We start from the raw sequence: 23,128 nt of genomic DNA, 5'->3' as shown, positions 1-23,128 counted from the left end.
TTAACTGCCCATCACCTCCTTCTGGTGTTCCTCCCCCTTTCCTTACTTCTGTGGGGTTCAGTCATCTCTTATCAGATTTCCCCCTTCTCCAACTCTATCTCTTTCACCGATCAACTTCCAAGCTCTTTAATCACCCCTTCCCCTCTCCTTGTTTCATCTATCATCTACTACCTTGTACATCTCCACCCCCCCCATCTCAATCTGACTTCTCACCATTTTTTTTCCAGTTCTGAAGAAGGGGTTTGTCCTGAAATGTCAACTGTTTACTCTTTTCCAATGATCAGTGTAATACACACAAAATGGTGGAGGAACTCAGCAGGCCAGATAAGCTCCTCTAGCATTGTGTGTTCATTGTCTGATCATTGATTTCCTAGTGTACAGTTGCAAGAAAAAGTTTGTGAACCTTTGCAGTTACCTGGTTTTCTGCATTAATTACTCAAAATGTGTTCTGATCATCAGCCAAGTCCTATTAATTAACAAATACAATCTATCTAAACTAATAACACAAACAATTGTACTTCTCTTAAGTACTGTGTACACTATTCAAACAATCACAGTCCAGGTTCAAAAAAGTATGTGAACCTCTGGGGTAATGCCTTCTACTAAAGGTATTTGGAGTCAGATGTTCTACTCTGTGAGATAAGATTGGAGGTATGGGTTGTAGAGGTGCCCTGCCCTATAAAAAAAAAGACACACGGTCAGGTTACTGACAGAGCCTGCCCTCCAAGAAAGATCTGTGTATATGCACCATGCCTCAATCAAAGCAACTTTCAGAGAACCTTACAAGAACTGTGGATATGCATGAAACTGGGAAAGGCTATAAAACTATTTCTAAAGACCCGAGCGTTCTTCAGTCCACAGTAAGAGAAATTGTCTGCAAATGGAGGAAATTCAGCACTGTTGCTACTCTCTCCAGAGGTAGGCGTCCAGCAAAGATCACACAAGAGTACAACGTGCAATGCTGAAGGAGATGAAAAAGAACCCAAGGGTAACAGCAAAAGACCTGGCAAAAGTCTCTGTTCATGTGTCCATTATAAGAAAAGCACTGAACAAGAATGGTGCTCATGGAAGGTCACTATGGAGGTAACCACTGCTCTCCCAAAAAAGTGCTGCACATCTCAGATTTGCGAAAGACCACCTGGATGTTCCACAACACTTCTGGGACAATGTTCTGTGGACAGATGAGACAAAAGTTGAAGCTTTCTGGCAGAAATGCACACCTCTATGTCTGGTGGAAAAAGGGCACTGCACACCATTATCAAAACCTTACCCCAACTGTACAGCATGGTGGAAGGAGCATCGTGGTTTGGGACTGCTTTGTGGCCACAGGGCCTGGATAGCTTGAAATCATTGAGTGAACAGTGAATTCAAAATTTTATCAAGACATTTTACAGGAGAATGTCAGGGTAGTGGTCCATCACCTGAAGCTTACTAGAAGTTGGATGATGCAACAAGGATCCGAAACAGAAGAGTAAATTAACTAAGAGTAAATGGTTTAAAAAGAAAACCTGTGTTTTGGATGGCTAAGTCAAGAGTCCAGACCTTAACCCAATTGAGATGCTGTGGCATGACCTGAAAAGGGCAGTTCATGCAAGGTATACCAGTTGTTGTAAAATACATCTTCTGGTGCTACTTGGACACGTCCTCAGCGATGAACCCGGGGTGATAGGGTGTTTCGGGTCTTTAATCATAAGACAACCTCGACCGGCTGACCTAGCTGGGGTGATCAGCCCCCGACTTGTGTCCAAGTGGTGCACTAATCCACGGATCCCCTCCCCCCCGTATCCACAGCCACCACGAGGCCTGTTCAGCAGCCTCCAGAGCGTTCTTGGTGGCAATTCTGCACTGCAGTCCTTTAACTCCAAGGAGTTTTAGAGTCCGCTGTAATGAATGGCTAGCAAAGCCCCAGCACCCAACTTCAACTGGCTCACAGTGAGCTCTCCAACCATTGCTCCAGCAGTCTGCAACAAGATCTGTGTATATAGCCTTCTTGCACTCGTTGGCCTCTTCAATCCCAGGGGACAGTAAGTTCCAGCAGGACCACTTGCTTTGTAAACTCCGATATTAACACCATGTCCAGGTGGAGCAGAGTGACTGCAATGTTCTCTGGGAACTTGAGTTGCCTCCCTACGTCGAACTGGAGCTGCCAGTGTTGTGCAGTGGCAAGAAGCCCTCCCAAGGAGCTAGGCCAATGTTGAGCCTTCTCCTCTGCTCTAATAAAGGTGACGGACTGTTTGGGAGCGTGCTGATTTTTGCTATCTTGAATCGCCGTGCCGATTGCGTCGCCATAGACTTTAGGACTTGGTCATGGCACCAGCAGTATCGCCCTTCCCCCAACGCCTTCGGACAGCAATTTAGGATATGCTTCAAGGTGCCCCTCTTCTGGCACAATTGGCATGCTAGAGTGCTTGCTATGCCCCACCTGTACAGGTTGGCCAGGCTTGGGAGAACATCATAGACTGATTGGATGAGAAACAGTTCTGTATGGAGAAATAGTCTAAAATTCCTCCTCGCTGTTGAGCAAGTCCGATCAGCAGCTACAAGAAACATTTATTGGGAGGTCATTGCTGCTAAAAGAGGTTCTACTCATTATTAAATACAAGGGTACACATACATTTTCCAGTCTGGACTGTGAATGATTAAACAATGTGTTCAATAAAGACATGAAAATTACACTTGCTTGTGTTATTAGTTTAAGCAGATTGTGTTTGCCTATTATTGTGACTTACATGAAGATCAGACCACATTTTATGAGTAATTAATGCAGAAAACCAGGCAATTGCAAAGGGTTCACAAACTTTTTCTTGCCACTGTAAATGATCAACTTCATCATAAGGAAGTTAGTCTAACGCAAATTTATAATCACCGTTTTGTATCTCACCTTAAGATCACTAAATTGAATTAATGATGCTATAAAACTTTTAAAAGCACTTTCTGCTGTTAACCAAATTTGGATCTTTACTAGACCTAGGATATAAATTGCATAACACCATGTTGCATATACAACAATAATTCAACGTATTTCAGGCAGATGCTAGTGCTCTTATCCCAATCTTTCAAAAATATCAAAAGCCCCCAATATAGCCACCCCATATTCATCCTACCATTTTACAGCCACTACCAGAGCCAAGCAAGTACCTGTAAAAGTCTGAAATATTCTGCATCACTTGCTCATGGTTTGTTGCATCGTGGAAGACACTATCCTTAATCTCTGATCATTACAAAGTTATTCCCTTCCCCTGTACCATGTCCATCTTTCCTTTAGAGCTCATAACAAGAAATATTGATAATCTTGCAAATACCTCAGTAATAACTAGATCATCTTTGAAATTTGCAGAGATGAGCAATTATCTCCATTCTAATCTGTCCTGTGCAAATGTATTCTTGGTTTAATTACTATATATCTTTTATTTTCCCTTTACTTGTGGCATGTAAAGCTATGACCTATTCACATTTTATTTCCTTCAAAATTATTAATACTATCTTTTACTCTCAACATGGTAGGTCATGTCTAACCAATCTTAAGAGTTTTTCTAGGAAGTTACCTGGAAAGTTGAAAGCAAGGCAGTGAATGTTGTCTACATGGACTTTAGTAAGGCATTTGACAAGGTCCTGCATAGCAGGTAGGTCAAGAATATTCAGTCACTCAACATTTAAGATGAGGTAGTAAATTGGATTAGACATTGGCTTTGTGGGAGAAGCCAGAGAGTGGCAGTAGATGGCTACCTTTCTGGCTGGAGGCCAGTGACTAGTGAAGTGCCATAGGGATCAGTGCTGGGCCCATTGTTGTTTGCCATCTACAGCAATGATCTGGATGATAATGTGGCTAACTGGATCAGCATATTTGCAGATGACACCAAGATTGTGGGTGCAGTAGACAGTGAGGAAGACCATCAGAACTTGCAACAGGATCTGAACCCCCTAGAAAAATGGTAGATGGAATTTCATGCTGCCAAGTGCAAGGTGTTGCACTTCTGTAGGACCAACCAGGATAGGTCTTACACAGTGAACAGTAGGGCACTGAGAATTGCTGTAGAGCAAAGGGATCTGGGAATACAGGTCCATAATTAATTGAGAGTGGCATCACAGGTGGATAAGGTCTTAAAGCTTTTGGCACATTGGCCTTCATAAATCTAAGTATTCAGTACAGGAGTTTGGATGTAATGCTGAAGTTGTACAAGACATTGGTGAGGCCTAATTTGGAGGGCAGCTTTGGTCACCTGCCTAAGGGAAAGATGTAAACATGGTTGAAAGAGTTTAGAGAAAATTTACAAGGATGAAGCCAGGACTGAAGGACACAAGTTATAAAGGAAGATTGACTTTATTTCTTGGAATGTATAAGATTTGATACCGGTATAGAAAATTATGGAGGGTGTTGATAGGGTACATGCAAAAAGGCTTTTTCTACAGAGGTTGGGTGGGACTACAACTAGAGGTCATGGATTAAAGGTTTATGTGAACCTGGAAGGAAACTCCTTCACTCAGAGTCGCAAGAGCGGGTAATGGGCTGCCAGCACACATGATGCATAAGAGATCAATTTCAATGTTTAAGAGAGTAGGTACGTGGATAGTAGAGAGACAGAGAGTTATGGTCCCAGTATAGATCGATTGTAGTAACAGCTAAATGGTATGGCATGCACTAGATAGGCCAAAGGTCCTGTTTATGTGCTGTACTTTTCTATGACTATTTCCTCTTAGAATTTACTATTTTAAAGACCTGGTGACTATCTGATTTTATCTTTTAACCAAGACCTTAGGTCTAGCCCAAATGAGACCAAAGGCTGATGAATCCCCTGGACGAAACAGCCACATCTTTTAAACGGCAAGGGCTCAGGTCAAGAGATAATGCATGTTTGGGTTATAGTATTTCAAAGTTCCCTAGGTTCTAGGCAAGTTACAGTAGAAGACTACAAATATATAATCTTCATTCAAAAAAGAGAAAGCATGGAAATTCTATATCCAGATGTTTAAAAAGCTTTTTACAAGATAATACATTAAAGTAGTACTAACGTAGTTACATGGAGTGGAGAGGAGCTAAGAGTTATGAGCTAAACAAACGCAACAGGGACTAGCAGGGAGGATGCTGTGGTCAGCATTGATGAGTTGGGAGTGAACAGCATGCTTCCTATCTCATATTACTCTTGACCCGAAAGGTTGCTGTGCAAGATAGTCCATGCCAGGGAGTGGAGTGGGGGTAAGTATGGATCCATTTTAAGCATGAATAAAGGATTAATTAATTGACAAATAAGGTTATGTCAAGCAAGTTACTGTAGGCGTAAACAGTAACTTCAGAGATTAGAGTTGGGTATCAACAGGACCAAATGTTTTATATCTAAGTTTGTACATGGAACACAGATATATAGCAAGCTGTGAGAAGGATGGAGCCCACAAAGGATAGAGACAGCTTGAGAATTAAAATAATGTTTATAATCACTATTTTATAGGAGGTGAAATTTGCTGTCTTGTAGCATAAAATTTCCACCCTCCCCCTCCCATTATATGAGTGAAAAGACAGCAGTGGAGTTGTACAGCAAGGAAACATGAGTGCAGTTGTCCAGTATGGTTGCGAAAAAAAGAAAAGCAGAATGGCCTTGGCCAAGCCAGCATGCAGATTACAGCAAGTAATCAAAAAAGCAAATTATTTGTAGACATTTGTTGCAAGATGGAATGCAAAAGCAGGGAAGTCTTGTCAAGACTTCAAAGGTCTCTAGTAAGATGACATCTGGAATGCTACGTACCATTTTAGTCTCCCCATTTTCAGATGTGTACACTTCCTTAAAAGTCCCACTACTGATATGCTTCACTAATTTGATTTCCTGGATGGAAGAATCAAGTTTTATGAAAATAACAAGAGAGCTGAGGCTATTATTCAGATCAGCCATCATCCTATTGAATAGCACAGGAACACTCACAACACGCTGGAGGAACTCAGCAGGTCGGGCAGCATCCGTGGGAACGATCAGTCGACGTTTCGGGCCGGAATCCTTCGTCAGGACTGAAGAGGGAAGGGGCACAGGCCCTATAAAGAAGGTGGGGGGAGGGTGGGAAGGAGAAGGCTGGTAGGTTCCAGGTGAAAAACCAGTAAGGGGAAAGATAAAGGGGTGGGGGAGGGGAAGCAGGGAGGTGATAGGCAGAAAAGATGAAGGAGGAATAGGGGAAAACACAATGGGTAGTAGAAGGAGGCGGAACCATGAGGGAGGTGATAGGCAGCTGGGGGAGGGGGCAGAGTGACATAGGGATAGAGGAAGGGAGGGGGAGGGAATTACTGGGAGTTGGAGAATTCTATGTTCATACCAAGGGGCTGGAGACTGTAGCACTTATGCTTACAGGGATAAGTGCCGGGTGGGAGATCCGTGGGGAGGGACGTGTGGACCAGGGAGTCACGGAGGGACTGATCCCTGCAGAAAGCAGAGAGGGGTGGAGAGGGAAAGATGTGCTTAGTGGTGGGGTCCTGTTGAAGGTGGCGGGAGTTGCGGAGGACAATGGATAATGTGCTGGATCCGGAGGCTGGTGGGGTGGTAGGTGAGGACAAGGGGAACTTTGTCCCTTTTGTGGTGGCGGGAGGATGGGGTGAGAGCCAAAGTGCGGGAAATGGAGGAGATGCGGGTGAGGGCATCATTGATGACAGCAGAAGGGAAATCACGATCCTTCTTCACCTTTCCTGCCTATCACTTCCCTGCTTCCCCTCCCCCATCTTTCCCCTTACTGGTTTTTCACCTGGAATCTACCAGCCTTCTCCTTCCCACCCTCCCCCCCACCTTCTTCATAGGGCCTCTGCCCCTTCCCCCTACAGTCCTGACGAAGGGTTCCAGCCCGAAACGTCGACTGATCGTTTCCACAGATGCTGCCCGACCTGCTGAGTTCCTCCAGCGTGTTGTGAGTGTTACTTTGATCCCAGCATCTGCAGATTATTTTGTGTTTATGAATAGCACAGGATTTATCAGGCTATTCCTGTTCCATTTACAGCCTATCTAAATGGTACTGCTCTCTTCTGACCCAGTGCTGGTGACAATGCGCTCTTCTCAAACCACCCCTTCAGACACATGCATTCTTTCTTAATTTGGTGTCAGTACCAATTTGCTTGTTCCAAGGAGCAGTTCTTGCCTTTTCTTCCTATGTTGCAGATCACACAGATTGATGCTCTCCAGACTGCTCTATCTTTGAGCCATTTGAAGCCTTCCCTCACCTTGGTACCAGGTTGCGAAAAAACCACAGATCCTTCAAACCTATTTGCAAAGGATGCTGCTTGCTCCCTTAGTAACAGAATATCACAACACAAGTTACAAATTCCCTCTTCAACACTCTAGACTCTTGCAGTCTGGCTGTTAACATTTGCCAGTTTTATCCGCAACAAGCCAATTCTGAAACTGCACTGCCCTGAAATGTGAACCAAAGGATCTAGGTACTCATATCTCTCTTCTGAGGCAGTATATCCAACTCAGATTCCAAATTAATAAGTCAGAAATGGGAACATAAGATGCAGGGGCCAGAAATTTATGCAAATTTGCCCACAAGCAATCTCTGTATAATAAAATGGCACGTATCTCCTCTTTTGGAGAATAGCATACAGCTTCGCTACACAGAATGGAAATAAGTTAAAGCATTTCCCTTTAAAATTTTGTACACTAAACCATTTAACTATATAAAAAAATCAACAATTATAAATGTAAAGTTTACTATGCAACAACACAGAGCTCAGTCTCCAGTATGCTTTCTAAAATGGTGGGGCAATGTTACCAAGCTGGCAACCCGCGACATGGAACTTATGGAATATAATTAGTACTGATAACCACAAAAACAATTAGATTGTCTAATACGCATCTGGTTCACAGGTCTTTTGGGAATTAACTCTGCTGTCTTACCCAATCTGAACTCCAGCAAGGACAGGGTCAAGCCTGGCTGCGAAAGGACGAGGGTTGGGCATGGACTAGCAACCCCATCCCATAAAAACCAGAGCTACAGAAATGCCAACGGAAGGAATGAAGACCCCATCTCTGGCGGAGGAAGAATACACCAAGAAGATGGGCTATACCTCGGGCAACTTGAAAGACTGGCCCAGGATAAGGAACTTTAGAAAATGTTGTCACTGGCCTATGCTCCTGAAGTCTTGCAAATATCTCCAGCTCCACCAATGTGGCAGACTTTTGAATGTTCTTACATGGCCAGGTAAGAAACTTAATTCAGCGGCCATCATGAACAGGCCACGATGCCCAAAAACAAGCATTAAGGTGAAATACCACGAAGCACACATAGATACACAGAAAACCTACAGAACAATACAGGCCCTTCGGCCCACAATGCTGTGCCGAACATGTACTTACTTTAGAAATTACCTAAGGTTACCCATAGCCCTCTATTTTTCTAAGCTCCATGTACCTATCCAAGAGTCTCTTAAAAGATCCTATCGTAGCCACCTCCACCACCGTCGCCGGCAGCCCATTCCACGCACTCACCACTCTCTGCATATAAATCTTACCCCTGACATCTCCTCTGTACCTACTTCCAAGCACCTTAAAACTGTGCCCTCTCGTGTATTTTAATGTCAAAATTTTAGTATTTTTCAATTATTAACTGCTGGCTCATTTACTCTCAATTGGGCTATTCCTGCACCTCTGACATATTTACTACACTTCAAAAGTACTTGAACATAAAGTCTTGGGACTTGTATCACAGTAGCATTACAAACAAATCCAGTGAAGAATTGTTTGACTGGATGTGTAAATAAGGCTAAAGATATCTTTAGACTAAAATCAAAGTACTTGTTGATTTTTAAAAGTCTGTACATTAAACTACAGATGCATCAGAATATGTACTTACATCTTTGGCCATGTTGATGATGGTTTTATTGCTGAATTTTGGATACTTGTGTTGCCAAAGCTATAACAAGCAAGATTCCACCTAAACAGCACCTAAATATATTGAGAGAATTAAATAAATTTTAACGTAAAGTTCTTGTACATACAAATTCTATAATGGATCAGAAAAGCAGTCACGCATATTCTCATTCATTACAACATTTCAAAGATTAAACTTGCTGATTGGATTTGCCATGTATAAAGTTGAAGTGCACCTCCAAAGATTGCATTTTTCTCACTTACAGATCGCTAATGTTTAGTTAACATTATCAAACACTAATACCAGTCATTGAAAAACAAACGTGACACTTTATACAAACAAAAACTTATTTTGGAATTTACTGCAAAAGATTACTGGGGCCTAGTACTCCAGAAGCAACTGGGTAAACTGCACAACGTATTCAACCGATCTGAAGCTCCCATCAGTTATATCCTGCACTTAAATCTTCCGGTTGTGAAAGAAACAACACTAATCAAAATAAATACTAATAAAAATAAATGAGAATACATGAAGGCAAAATATTAAAAACTGGCTTTCATCAGACCACTCAGCAATAAGGCCTGCCAGGCCTCATGGCCTACCTGCCCATGAATATGAAATGCAAACACTGTCACATTTAATAAACGCACGATTCCTTCCTGCTAAAGGTGAGGAAATTTTCACATATTATATCCACCAAGTTCTTACCGAGTAAAGAATAAGAAGCTTTAAATAGTACACTTTTTACTTTGCAGGCATGCTTGAGGTAAACCCCAACCTCCTATGAGAGCTTCTGTCTTCAATATACTTATTGCACAAGGAGTTATTTAAATTTAAAAAAACTGCACGTTTCCAACAAAGTTCGAACGATTTTTGAAAAGTTTCAGAGAAAAAAATAACCTGCAATTTCCCCCCTTTCTTTTCCCTCACTAGCACCCCCCGCACGCAGATGCCGTTCATACCTAGTGTAGCATTGCATTTGAAGGCATTTCAGAGTTTAAAAAAGCAGGTCTGAATTCGAGCATTCAGATATTGTTTGTATTCACACAAGCACCCCCACACCTCCGCCCGCGCCCCCTCCCCCCTAGTCACCGGGGAAAAATTCATCTGGCCATGCATTGGACCTCCCAATCAAGTCTCCAATCTGCAGCCTAGGCCTGAAGCCAGGGGTTCTCCTACTGTAAACAACCCAGATCAGCAGTGGGATCCAACACCGTCACTGAATGACTGTGAGCTGCAAACGGCTAGGAGTTTCTTTAGATGAGACAATTCTAGACCCTGACACCCCCCCCCCACCACACACCCCATATTTCATGATTGAAAGGAAATAGAACAAACAAAAAGACTTCGGTCATTGTCACTCCTCTTTTTTCAGGGATCCTGGAGGTAAAACTAGATCGGAAACTTAGAAACGGTTAGTCCAAACCTAGATTAAGCCGATCACAATTGCTTTAACAGCGAGGTAAAGCGATGATACCTTCTCATACATAAAATCTGTCGGCTCCACCAGCGGCGTATACTCAATGTTTTTTTTTCCGGGGGTGACGATGGGTGGGGATTAAAAATAAGAAATAAATTAAGAGAAATAAATATAAGAGCAATTAACAAGTAGAGTGAGACGGCGGGGAAGGGGGGGTGAAGGGAATGAAGTTAACCGCCGCGGCTCCACACACACATCAGGGGGATGAATTTAAAAACAACTCGGCCCAATCACACTGTCATTATGGTGGGGCGGGGGCAGTCTTTTTTGTCAGTTTTCGGTGCTGTTGGTACAGAGAAGGAGCTGGGGGGCGTCCGGATCTCTGTGTGTCTGGCGGCTGGCATACACTGGCTGTCCGGCCGGCCTTTCCCCCCACCCCACCTCCCGTTCCCGCTCGGCTCCCGGCCGCAGCGGCGCACCAGTCAAAATGAAGCCGCTCACAGGGGCTCGCGACTGTTTTCATCCTCAACCGATCTTGGCGGTGTCCGACTCCCGCCTCGCTCCCATTGGCTCTCCCCTCGGCCCCGCCCCCGACGCTCCCCCATTCGTCCTTGGCCGGCAGCTGCTTGCTCTCCATTCGCCGTCGACAAATCGTCGTAATCCCATCTCTACCAATCCAGGTGAAGATCATAAAACCCGTCGGCTAGGGACGGAGATGGATCTATCCATTGGCTAACTTTTGCAGAATGCGTTGTTTCCATTGGCTGTCAAACTGGCGAAGGGGAAGATGGTTGGACATTTTCCATTGGTGGACAGCGGATCAACCGCCTCCTATTTGAATGTAGTATGGACGTCACAAGTGTGCGCTGCTCAGCGTCCTCTGAGAGAAAGCCTGAATCCGGCATAAAGTTATCGTGAAGTGATAAAGAAGCAATCAAATTCCAATATTTACTTATTTTCAGGTACATTCATGTGGGACCATTAGTTTATGTGAAACACGCAAGCGGTTCCTTGTAGTGGGCACGCGTAGGTCGTGTGCCGAAGCTGCGCTGGAAGAGGTGAAGGCCAAGAGAAAGATAAGGCCTGCACCCGTGCATCGTAAATATCCAGAGATTGAAGCACTTGCATTCATATACCATTTTTCAATACACTTCAGAATGCTTTCTAGTTAACTCTTTAGTGTTGTAATGCAGCAAGGCAAACTTTCCCAAGCAAAATTACATTGGCTTGATTATTTATTTAGTTTTGCTTAGAAGATACCAGCTAGGGCACCATAACCCTTTGCACAACCTTGAGAGCAGTGATTAGTATAATGTCTTATCCTAAATGTACTGATTTAGAAAAATGTTTCTTTCCCCCCCCCCCACCCGGAATCTGAAGGGAAAGAGCCAAGTGAAATGGAGGATGGGAAATAGTTACTGGGAACAAGGAACTGGAGGGTTATGGGGCGCTCCTGAATGTACCGGCAGACTGGGAAATTCGGGTTCACACTGGTTCAATCCCAAGTGAAAGAATTTGTAGCATGCCTACTGGATGGCTTTTTGGGGTATCTGGTGGCCGAGACAAGTAAGGGAAACTCTGGATTTGGTGTTTGTGCAATCAAGCATAATTGATTAGAAAGATTAAGGTAAAGGAACCCTGAGAAGGTAGTGATTATAATAGAATAAATTCACCCTACAGTTTGAAATAGAAAAGCTGAAATTGGATGTATTGGTGTTACAGTTGAATAAAGGTAACTACAAAGGCACAAAAGGGGAGCTGGCCAAAGTTGAAGATGCAAGATATTTTCATTCCAAAGAAGCAATAGTATTCTAAAGGGTTGATGAGACAACAGTTGCTGACAAGGGAAGTCAAAGAGTAAAAGAGAAAGAGAGGAAAGGTCTGGATAGAATGGGCATTTGAGAATGTGTTCAGGAGAGGGAGAGTTTAGGACCTGCGGGCACAGTCTCAGAATAACAGAGATGAGGAATTTCTTTAGCCAGAAGTTGATCAATTTGTGGAATTAGGACTGTAGTGACCAAATCAATGGATATATTTAAAGCTGAGGTTGATAGGTTCTTGATTAGTAAAGGTATCAAACGTTACATGGGGATGACAGGAAATAAGGAATCAGCAAAGATCAAGTGGCAGAGAAGGCTCTGGGCCAAATGGCCTAATTCTGCTATTATGTCTTATGCTTCTAAATGAGATACTTAACGTTAGGTGTTAAGGTAGCAGGTACAACACTTATCCCATCGAAGTTCCCTGGGCTACATAACACTCAAATTTGCTTTGCTGTATGTTTAATAAAAAAATTGCAAACTTTGTTGGATTTTGCTGTATTCCATCTGCCACTTTTTTGCCCGCTCGCCTATAGACAGGAACTAATGTTGTATTTTCAGAAGGTATTTACATGGTCACTTACAGAATATTATGTCACATGTTAACAAGTATTGGAGGTAACATTTTAACATTGATTAACAAATAGGAAACAGTGAACAGAGATAAGAGGGTCATTTTCAGATTGGCATCTTGTGACCACAGTGTTCAGTGCTGTGTTCTCAACTGTTTACAACTTGGGGAAAGCAAGCAAATGTACTGTAGCCAAATTTATGAACACAGAAGTAAGTGGGAAGGCAGGTTACAAAAAGGATGCAAACAGTTTATGGAGAGGTGAGTGGGCAAAAAGTTGGCAAATAGACCATAACGTAGGGAACATGAAGTTATTTATGTTGAAACGAAGAACAAAGGAACGATATTTACTTGGAGATCACAGCACAAAGGAATTTGAGGTGCTTTGTGCATGAAACAGAAATGTAGCACAAGGTCCAGCAGATTATTTATTTGAAGATCAGCATGGAACAGACTAGCAACCCACCTATTTTAACATTAACTTAATCGCAGGACAATTTACAATTAGCTTACTAACCAGTACGTCTTTCGACATTGGGAGGAAACCCACGTGGTCACAGGCAGAACGTACAAACTCCTCACGGACGGCACCGCTATTGAAATCTGAACTCCAACATCCCAAACTGTAACAGTGGTACGTTAGCTGCTATGCTACCACTGCACCCTAATGTGGAATAATAATATGAAAGGCTTATGGAATACTGGCTGTTACTGCAAACGGGTTGTATAAAAGTAATGAAGTCTTCCTGCAACTGTACAAAGTACTATTGAGACTGCATTTGGGGGTCTGTGAACAGTTTTGCACCCCTCTTTCCATCCTATTTTACAGAAATTATAATTTCATAAGAGGCAGTTCACAGAAGGCTCACTGGTATGATCCTCTTAAAGAAGGGATTGTCCTGAGAGGAAAGGTTAAACAGGTTGGGAGCCTAGTATTAGGAGTTTAAAAGAATGAGAGATGAAAGTGAAATATTTAAAGGGAACTTGAGGGAGAATTTCACTCAGAGGGTACTGCAAATGTGGAACGAGCTGCCAGCATAAGTGTTGGATGCAGGTTTGATTGCAACATTTAAGAGAAGATTTGATAAGTTCAAGGATGGAGCACTATGGTCCAGGTGTGTGTCAATAGGGCAAAAACAAGTTCATCACTGACTAGACGGGCCAAAAGGCCTTTTTTCCATGACGTAGGACTCTGACTCATTTATTGAAGGATCTAAGACTCAAAAAGATGAAAAGTATTGCTGAGGATATTTCCTCCCCTGGAAGAATCCAGGACCAGATGGCCTGATCTCAGAATAGTTTGTGGATTGCGCTGGGCGTGGGGAGATGGTGCCTGAATTTAAGACTATGATGAGAAAGAAGTTATTCTGAGGGTAATGAGGCTCTGTAACTATTTGTCACAGAGAGGTGTGGGGTGGAGTCCGTGTTTATTTCGCAAGGCTGATATAAGGATATTTCAGATTGTAAGGTAATGAGGGAAAATGGGGAAAAGGCAAGAGAATGTCTGATCAGGCAGGCTCCTTCTGAACAGCAAAGCAGACTCAAGAGGCTGAATAGCTTAATCCTGTCCCTGCTGATGTTTCCTATGCTAAAATTGCTCTTCTAGTTTGTTTTATAAACGCAACACACAATATCTTTCTGAGCCATGCCAGTTAGGGAGGATTCTGGTTCATTGGCTAGTTTAACTTCAATTTACGATCCTATCAGGACCCAAGGAGAGTGTCTTTATAATTGGCCTTTACCTCAACCAAGAAAAAAAAATCATGTCACTCACAGGATTGTTTAGATGCATTACTGCCAAGGCGAACAGAAAAAAAGCCAACTCCGTAATGTCAAAAGTGATGTACCAGATCCTTTGCATTTTGAGTGTTAGTTTTACCATGATATGTCTACTGCTTTTTATTCTGACTTCTGCATTTTTAAACTGATTAAAAATTCTAAGTTTGAGGTACAAGTAAAAATTACTACTGGAACATTTAAATTTTGACCTGCCACACCCAGCAGCTTTAAAATTACTGAAGCCTTCTACCCTGCTTTTGTAGCTATGCCATATTTCTCCTCCTCCTATTCCTCATAATACTTTTCATATTATGCAATAAAATAATGATTTCGCAAAAAATAAGATACTGAAACCCAAAACGGCAGAAAAGAAAAAATTGAGACATAGAAAGAAATAGAAAAGATGATGGGAATATAAAGAAAAGCAGAACAGGGTATTCAAGAGAATACAAACAATGAAAGTCAAAAGAGCTACAGTTGCTAGAAATCTAAAACAAAACCAGAAAATGCTAGAAATTCTCAGCAAGTCAGGCTGCATCTATGTGGTGAGTCTCTGACCTGCTGAGTACTTAAGGCATTTTTACTGGTTTTGTTTTAGGAATAGTAAGTTGATGTAAGTGCTCCTCAAAGTTTAACCCTTTAGCCCCTGATACTCTTTCTAGTAAACCTGCAGTGTGCTTAAGCTATCCATGAAAGGTTTTATATACTAGTCTGAGAAAAGGAACTATCTTCATTTGCACCTATCCTCAATAGATAATAATCTAGCTCCACTGGAAACTGTTAAATGATCCCTTTTTTTCCTCTGAAGCTGTTTCACGGCCACCAGATTGGGTTACTTATGTGCTACATTAAATTAAAGAATTTTAAATTTTACTGTGTCTGCTGCTGTTTATTCAAATTAGAAACACTTTTCCAAGATTCCTGATATTTCATTAAGACCTCCATTTAATCTCTTCGTAGTCTTATCTTTGGAACATAAATTTAGGACATTCAACTCCCTCACGTTTAGCTTTTTAGTCACATGTACATCAAAACATAGTGAAATGCATTGTTGGTGTCAAATTACACAAATGGGGGAATCCGGTAAGTGTTGCTGGAATCCCTTAAGTTTTGTCATGCTCCTGGGGCCAGCATAGCATGTCCACAGCTTACTAGCCCTAACTTGTACGTTTTGGAACGAGGGAGGAAACTGGAGCAACTATGCAATCATGGGCAGAGTGTACAAACTCCTCACAAACAGTGGTGGGAATTGAACAGACAAATTAGCAAAATTCCAAAGTCAGAATTACAGTATTTGACTTTAAAGTCAAGTTATCCTGAAACCTTGGTACAAAATGGATGATTGTCCCCTGACTCGTCAAAACATTTCCCATACCTACACTGCAGATTCCAAAAGTTTGAAGGAATATTCTTCACTTGCCTGGATGTGTGCAGCTCCAATAATTCTCAAGCGGGGCCTTTCAGGACAAAGAATCAACCACACTTGAATGACATTGTCTTCCAACGTCGCCCTCAAGCAACAGGGCACTGTTGGTGTAATGCACAAAAAAACACTATAACAAGTTAGGCAGGCTTCTTCAAAGATACGTTCCAAACCCATTATTGGCTCAGAAGAACAGAAGCAATTGCAAAACGCAAACGTACAAAAGCAACATGCAAATAGCAAATTGCACATTACCATGATTTGGAAGCACACGAACAGATCAGGCAGTATCAGGGGGAAAGAGGGCTTAACCTTTCAAGGTGATTACCTTTTTTGAATACTGGGAAAAGTTTAAAAAATAAAACAGCATAATACTGGAGAAGAAAAGTGGGATAGAAGTAAATGTGGTAGACATAAGGGAAATTATCTGTAATTACCAGAAATGAGGGAGAAAAAATACTGAAATTGGAGGGTTGTATAACATGCCTGATCAGAGGATTAGATGCTTTCCCTTGAGCTAAAACAAGCTTCATTCACACATCACTTGTGTTATTCTCCTTCTCCATACTGACACCCTGCTCTTTGTTCTTTCTGCTACTCACCATTTGCAATTCAAAATTTGTTTCATTTCTAACCTTTACTAGTTCTGATGGAACGTCATTCATTGGTCTGAGAGATCAACTTTCGTCCATCTGTACCCTCAGATGGCAGATGGTGCTTGACCTTTCATCATATTTCTACTTGTTTCTGTTTCTTATACAAAATTTCTAGGATCTGCACATTTGAAAATGCAATAATGTTTCTTTAAATACTACAATATTTGCCAATGTGAACTTTACAAGACTGACTTCTGCAATTCAAGATGGCTCACTGCAACATTCTCAAAGGCAATTTGCACTGAGCAAAAATGTAGACTTTGCGACGCCAACCGCTCTTAAATAATTTTTTCAAATGTTCTTTCTTTCGATTGCTTTTTATAATCCATAATTTTAATTGTTTCATCATTGACAGTTTTATATTTAGCCACATAGGCCCTAAAGTCTGGAACCCGTACTAAAACTATCCATCTGTTCTTTCTGTCTGTCAAATCTCCATGACCTCCCTCAAGATTTGTATGTCCCAGAACAAGCTTTTGGCCATCTGTCATTGTGTCATTGAAATGAAACACCATTGGTTAACCCCTTTTAAATAGTCCCTTTTTTAATATAAACTATCAATAATTAATTTTACAAATCTCAATGTTACAGTTTTACCGACAATGCTTCAGTGAGTCACCTTTGGATAAAAGAGGATGATGTAACTCCACCGTTTGGATTATCAAACGTTATAATTTTGCATCACACTCTCCCCGAATCCTGTGATTATCTCTTCAATGGCTGCAGTTGAAAGTGTCTGATTAGTTGTGACATTGTATTATCCTTTTGGTCCAATCTCAATTAATACTTCATCATTATGAATTTGTTTCTTTCAATACTTTAGCATGGAGTAGAGAAATATGTCCAATCTTACAGCCAACCGCTACTTTGCTAAATAGGGTCTTTATTAAAATATATTTATTGTTGCTTCTTCTACTCTCTATATCAATAATTAAAATTCAGATACCTAAGCCTTTCTAAGTTACCAGTCCAAAAATCATAAATAATAAATCTCTCTATTCACTACCTGCATACACAATATTTTCCTCTATTGATTTAATACTGGAGAGCATGCTCTGCTTTGTTTGCAGATAATTGTGAACAAAAAATGTCAATGTGGAACATCGCTCATTGCATTCTGCTACCATCTTCCTATTCAAAAAGCATTTCCTGTTTATTTGCCTCCTGCTTTAGTTGTTGAATTGATCCTTAGGCACATAATTTCTGATTTATTGACAATGTATAAATTTCCTGTTAAATTTTACTGGATGAATTTTGTCTTTTAAAAAGCTACAGGTTTAGAAATTCTTTAGCATCATGAAATACATACATTCAATGACCATTTTATTAGCTACCTCTGATGTCTTCCTGTCAACCTGAACCAGTTCGCCCTTTCTCCTGACCTCTCAACAGTAAGGCGTTTTTCCCAAAGAACTGGAATCTTTTTAGTTTTATTTGCACCTTCTGTGTAAATTCTAAAGACTGTTGTGCGTAAAAATCCCAGGAAATCAGTGGTTTCTGAGATATTCAAACCTCCCCAACTGGCATCAAAAATTATTCCACAATCAAAGGCACTTAGATCACATTTCTTCCCTATTATCATGTTTGGTCAGAAGAACAACTGAACCTGTCTGCATGCTTTTATTCATTGAGCTGCTGCCGCATGATTGACTGATTAAATATTTGCACTAATGAGGGGTGGCCACTGAGTGGATGTGTTACACTGCTGCATGTGCAACAGTTAGCAGAATGCTTTTACAGTGCTAGCTGTAAGAGCAGGGATTCAATTCCCATTGCTGTCTGTACCTTCTCCCTGTGACTGGGTGTGTTTCCTCTGGATGTTCTGGTTTCCTCCCACATTCAAAGATGTACGGTTGGGGGTAGTGAGTTACAGCATGCTCTGTTGCCTCCGGAAGCATGGCGACATTTGCCCAGTGTAATCTTTGCTGATTTGATTTGATGCAAATGATGCACTTTATAGTATGTTTCAACGTACATGCGACAAATATAGCTGATCTTTAAAAAGATCTTTAATCTTTATGCATATCACTCAAGGAATCACACACGTAGATGGGTCTTTCACAGCTTAACATTCCCTACAGTTTAGTACCATTGCAGATGTTGAAAGTGTGGCCATCAAGTCAAGTCAAGTTTATTGTCGTTTAACTATATACATGTATACTATCAAATGAGACAGCATTTCTCCAGACCAGGATGTAAAGCACCAGTAGTACACATGTGTTATGTGTTATACATAACACATGTATCACACACAATAACTTAGGAAACTGAGGATAAAATCTGCAGACGAATTACCCATAAATAAACAAAGTGAAGCATAGTATAAATTAAACATTGTACGGTACAGAGCAGATTAACCAATGGCACTTCAAATATGATGCGGCAGGGAGTTCAGAAGCCTGTTGGCCTGAGGGAAGAAGGTTTCCCATCCTAACCATACTTGCTTTTATGCTGGATGAATATGGGTGGGATCCTTGATAATACTAAGGGCCTTGTGTACATAGTGCTCCTGATAAGTGTCCCTGATGGATGGTAGGGAGACCCCTATGATCCTCTTGGCAGTTCTCATAGTCCTTTGTAGGGACTTCTGGTCCGATGCTTGGCTGCTCCCATTATCAGATGGAGATGCAGCTTGTTGGGACACTCACAATGGTGCTCCTATAAAATGCAGTAAAGATTGTGGGAAGGGGGCTTGCCTGCTTCAATTTCCTTAGGAAATGAAGCTGCTCCTGTGCCGCCTTTTTCAAGGAATTTATATTAAGTGGCTAGGTGAGGTCATCCGTGATGTGAACTCCCAGGAACTTGGTGCACTTAACTCTCTCTACAGAGGAGCCAAGTATTTGCAGAGTGGAAAGATGAACAAAAGTTGGTGCTGTAAAAATAATAGGATGGTATTCACCTGCAGTTGGGGTGGTAAAATGGCCAGGTCAGATCAGAGACGTGTAATCTGATATTGGGCTGGTGTACTTCTTCATAAATTATGTGGGGGTGCAAGAGAGGCCTGAGTGGCAGTTCAGTAACAGTAACTATTGAACAATAAGAACATTTCATAAAACAGTATCTATCTCAGAGAAGATCGGTGTCTGGAATTAAATAGCCATAGATTGGGTAAGACTTTCCCCTTTAAGTGATGCAGCCGAGTCCTCAGTTGTATTTTTATTGCTTCACTGTGAGTGGCTGTGTCGCTGGCAGACTTCAAATGCATAACTAAATTTTGTGAATGGGACTTCAAACTGTGTATGCATACTATTTGCATATAACTGTTGGTTCTCGTGAATGTATGTTCTTATGCATAGAGGACTAGAACAAACTTGTCAACCTCTGTTACCTGCACACAAAGGATTGTATTTAATGAATGAGTTTTAGATCAAGTTCTTTTGCATAATGCACAAAAATATCATGACATTATCATACTACAATCTCAACTAGGAATTTGCCTGACCTGCTGAGTTCCTCCAGTATTTGTGTGTGTTGCTTGGATTTCCAGCATCTGCAGATTTTCTCATGTTAGGAACTTGCCTGTTGTATGTTGAAACTCTGAAGTGGTGCATTCATAAAGATTGTGCCAGGTATAAAAATCAAAGCAAAAATGATACCTTTTTTCAATTGAACTCCAAAGCTATAGCATTTTGCTAACTGTTACTGCAAGAGCATCTACACACAAAACCTACTTACAAGTTTATGTTTATGATGAGGTTTTAGGGGACTTGGAGGCACATGATTAAATAGGCCAAAGTCAGCCTCGTTTTCTAAAGGGGAAATCTTGGCTGACAAATCTGTTGGAATTCTTTGAGGAAATAACAGGCAGGATTGACAAAGGAGAGTCAGTGGATGTTGCTTATTTGGATTTTCAGAAGATCTTTTATAAGGTGCTGCACATGGGGCTGCTTAACAAGATAAGAGGTATTATAGGAAAGGTACTAACATCAGACATACCACCTCTGCTGGAAGTTCCGGGAGTCTCCTGCGTATTGATAGCGGTTCCCTGACGCCCACAAATTATATACAATATCCCAGAAATCGATTTTTTTGAGAGTGAGCGAGTGAGAGGGAGAGAGAAAGACAGAGAGAGCAAGTGACAGACGTAGCGAGACAGTGACAGGGAGAGCATCCTGATTGGTCTCTCTTTGTGCTAAGTAGAGCTATCAGTTTTCTCTGTGGGCGGGCTTTACAGTCGACCTCTCTCTCTCTCTTTCATTGTCCATCAGTTCAGTTTAGTGTCCTGCAGCACCATGGCAGAGTGTTCCAAAAAAAAGAAAATATAAAATGTACTTCACCCCAGACTACACTAAAGTGTACCCCTGCCTAATAGGGGTCAAAAATAATGACAGTGTTGCTCACTGCACTGTTTGCAACAGTGACTTTTCTATTGCCCATGGTGGGTTAAATAACTGTAAAAGACATGTTGAGGTGAGTTTAACAGGTGTCATTCATTCATTCATTAGCATAGCTAATGTTCTTTAAACTAGCTGGCCAGCTACTAAGGAGCTACTCTGTTGATGTCCTATGTGCCAAATTCTAATTGTGATGTAGGAAGGGCATTCAGCATGGTGCATCACTTTAAGACAGAATTCAGAAGTCAACTGTCTCACAAAACACTTGAGAATCTGATGTCTTGCAAAATTAAGAAATTTATTGACACAGACTGCTATGAGGTTGAGACTTCCGGCAAAATGCTCAAATCTGCCAAGCAAGCCGCATCACAGTACAAGGAAAGTTTGAAAAAGAAATAGAAAAGCTATTTGTATTAGCATTTAGCTATTAGCATTGAGACTGCCAACAAAATACTCAACAAGGAATACATATAATATGCGTGTGTGTGCGTGCGTGTGTGTGTGTGTGTAAAACTAGTTTCAATATGTGATCAAATAAATTGTTGCGTTCTTTCATAAACAAGTGTCCTGTATACATACACCCTTGGAGGTCGACTGAGGAGGGGTGGATATGGGGTTGCAGGGGGCGGGGGTGGTGGTGCTACCTCCCTGAAATGAGTTTTTACAGGGTGCAGGGTGGGATGTCTGTAACATGGATAGAAGATTAGCTGACTGTCAGCAGGCTAAGAGTGGGAATAAAGGGGGCTTTTTCTGGTTGGCTGCCAGTGACTAACGGTGTGCCACGGGGTCAGTGTTGGGACTGTTTCTTTTCACATTATATATGAGTGATTTGAAGGATGAAGGATGCTTTGTGGTCAAGTTTGGGGACGATACAAAGATAGGTGGAGGGCAGGTAGTGTTTGCAGAAGGACTTGGTCAGATTGGAAGAATGGGCAAAGAAGTGGCATATGGAATATAATGTAGGGAAGTGTACGGTCATGCGTTTGGTAGAAGGGATAAGGCGTAGACTATTTTGTAAATGGGGAGAAGATTCAAAAATCTGAGATGCAGAGAAACTTGGGAGCCCTCCTCATACAGGATTCACTAAAGACTAACTTGCAGGTTATGTCAGTGGTAAGGAAGGCAAATGCAATGTTAGCATTCACTTCCAGAGCACTACAATATAAAAGCATGAATGTAATGTTGAGGTTTTATAAGGAATTGATCAGACCGCATTTGGAGTATTGTTTTGGGCCCCTTATCTAAGAAAAGATGTGCTGACATTACAGAGAGTCCAGAGAATGATCCCAGAATGAAAGAATTAGCATTTGAGGAGCGTTTGATTGCTCAGGGCCCGTACTCGTTGGAGTTCAGAAGAATGAAGGGAACCTCATTGCAACCTATCGAACATTGAAAGGTCTGGATAAAGTGGATGTGGAGAGGATGTTTCATTTAGTGGGCTAGTCAAGTACCGGGGGGACAGGCTCAGAATAGATGTATGTCTGTTTGGAACAGAGATGAGGAAAAATTTCTTTACCAGGGAGTGGTGAATCTGTGAACAGATGGCTGTGCAGGCCAAGTTACTTAAGGTGGAGATTGATAAGATCAGGGTGTCAAAAGTTATCGGGGGAAGGCAGAGAATGGGATTGAGAGGGATAATAAATTGGCCATGAAGGAATGGTGGAGCAGACTTGTTGGGTCAAATGGCATAATTCTGCTCCTATGCCTTGTGGTCTTATGGTTACGCAAAAATGGCACTAGATAGGGCAATGTGAATTATGGAAATCAATGATTATTATCTATTATTGAAATAAGATGGAAGCACACAATTGCAGGGAAACTGGCAGAAAATGTAATGTGGTAAGATTTGACAGACAAAATAGTACTAAGTATTTTGATCAATTCCAATAATTAAAAGGTCTTGAGATTTTTTGATTAAAGGGTTGGTAACATTTGATGCAATGTTTACAAGTAGTGAAGAGACCAAGCAAGAACAGGATATCAAACTTACCTTGTGACAACAAATTGAGTTATTTTGTCCACTGCATGAGCAGAGTACTGATTTTGTATTTTACATTTCCAGAAGAAAACTGCATATAGTTAACGCACAGAGAATCATGTGACTGAGCTCCTTGATGGCATGTCTGCCTGTTGAAACAGAAATAATTGATTTCTGGAAAACTATAATACCTACCTCCCAATTTTTGAAAAAGGATATTATTGTTAGGAAAGCTGAATTGATTTTGGGAACAATGGAGCTAAAAATAATGCTGTATTGAAAATTCTAATAGTTTTCTTTTCATCAGTGGGA

General features: G+C 41.4%; 1 protein-coding gene across 3 annotated transcripts in view; it reads right to left on the bottom strand.

Annotated features, from left to right (window-relative positions):
* LOC140204327 (transcription factor Dp-1-like) overlaps positions 1-10,771 on the bottom strand; it is a 93,559-nt gene extending 82,788 nt beyond the window's left edge. The window contains exons 1-2 of one of the 3 annotated variants that reach the window (XM_072270959.1): positions 10,313-10,771; positions 8,818-8,909 (exon numbers count right to left, since the gene is read on the bottom strand). In XM_072270959.1, coding sequence (XP_072127060.1) covers positions 8,818-8,829 — 12 coding nt within the window. In that variant the 5' untranslated portion in view covers positions 8,830-8,909; positions 10,313-10,771. Of the gene's footprint in view, positions 1-8,817; positions 8,910-9,543; positions 9,567-9,797; positions 9,820-10,312 lie in introns of those variants that run through there. The other 2 variants (XM_072270961.1, XM_072270960.1) reach the window with 2 other exon arrangements.
* Between the last annotated feature and the right edge of the window lie 12,357 nt (positions 10,772-23,128).

Source organism: Mobula birostris, chromosome 10, assembly GCF_030028105.1.
Source record: "Mobula birostris isolate sMobBir1 chromosome 10, sMobBir1.hap1, whole genome shotgun sequence".
Taxonomy (NCBI): Eukaryota; Metazoa; Chordata; class Chondrichthyes; order Myliobatiformes; family Myliobatidae; genus Mobula; species Mobula birostris.
This window is presented reverse-complemented; position numbering and strand designations above follow the sequence as displayed.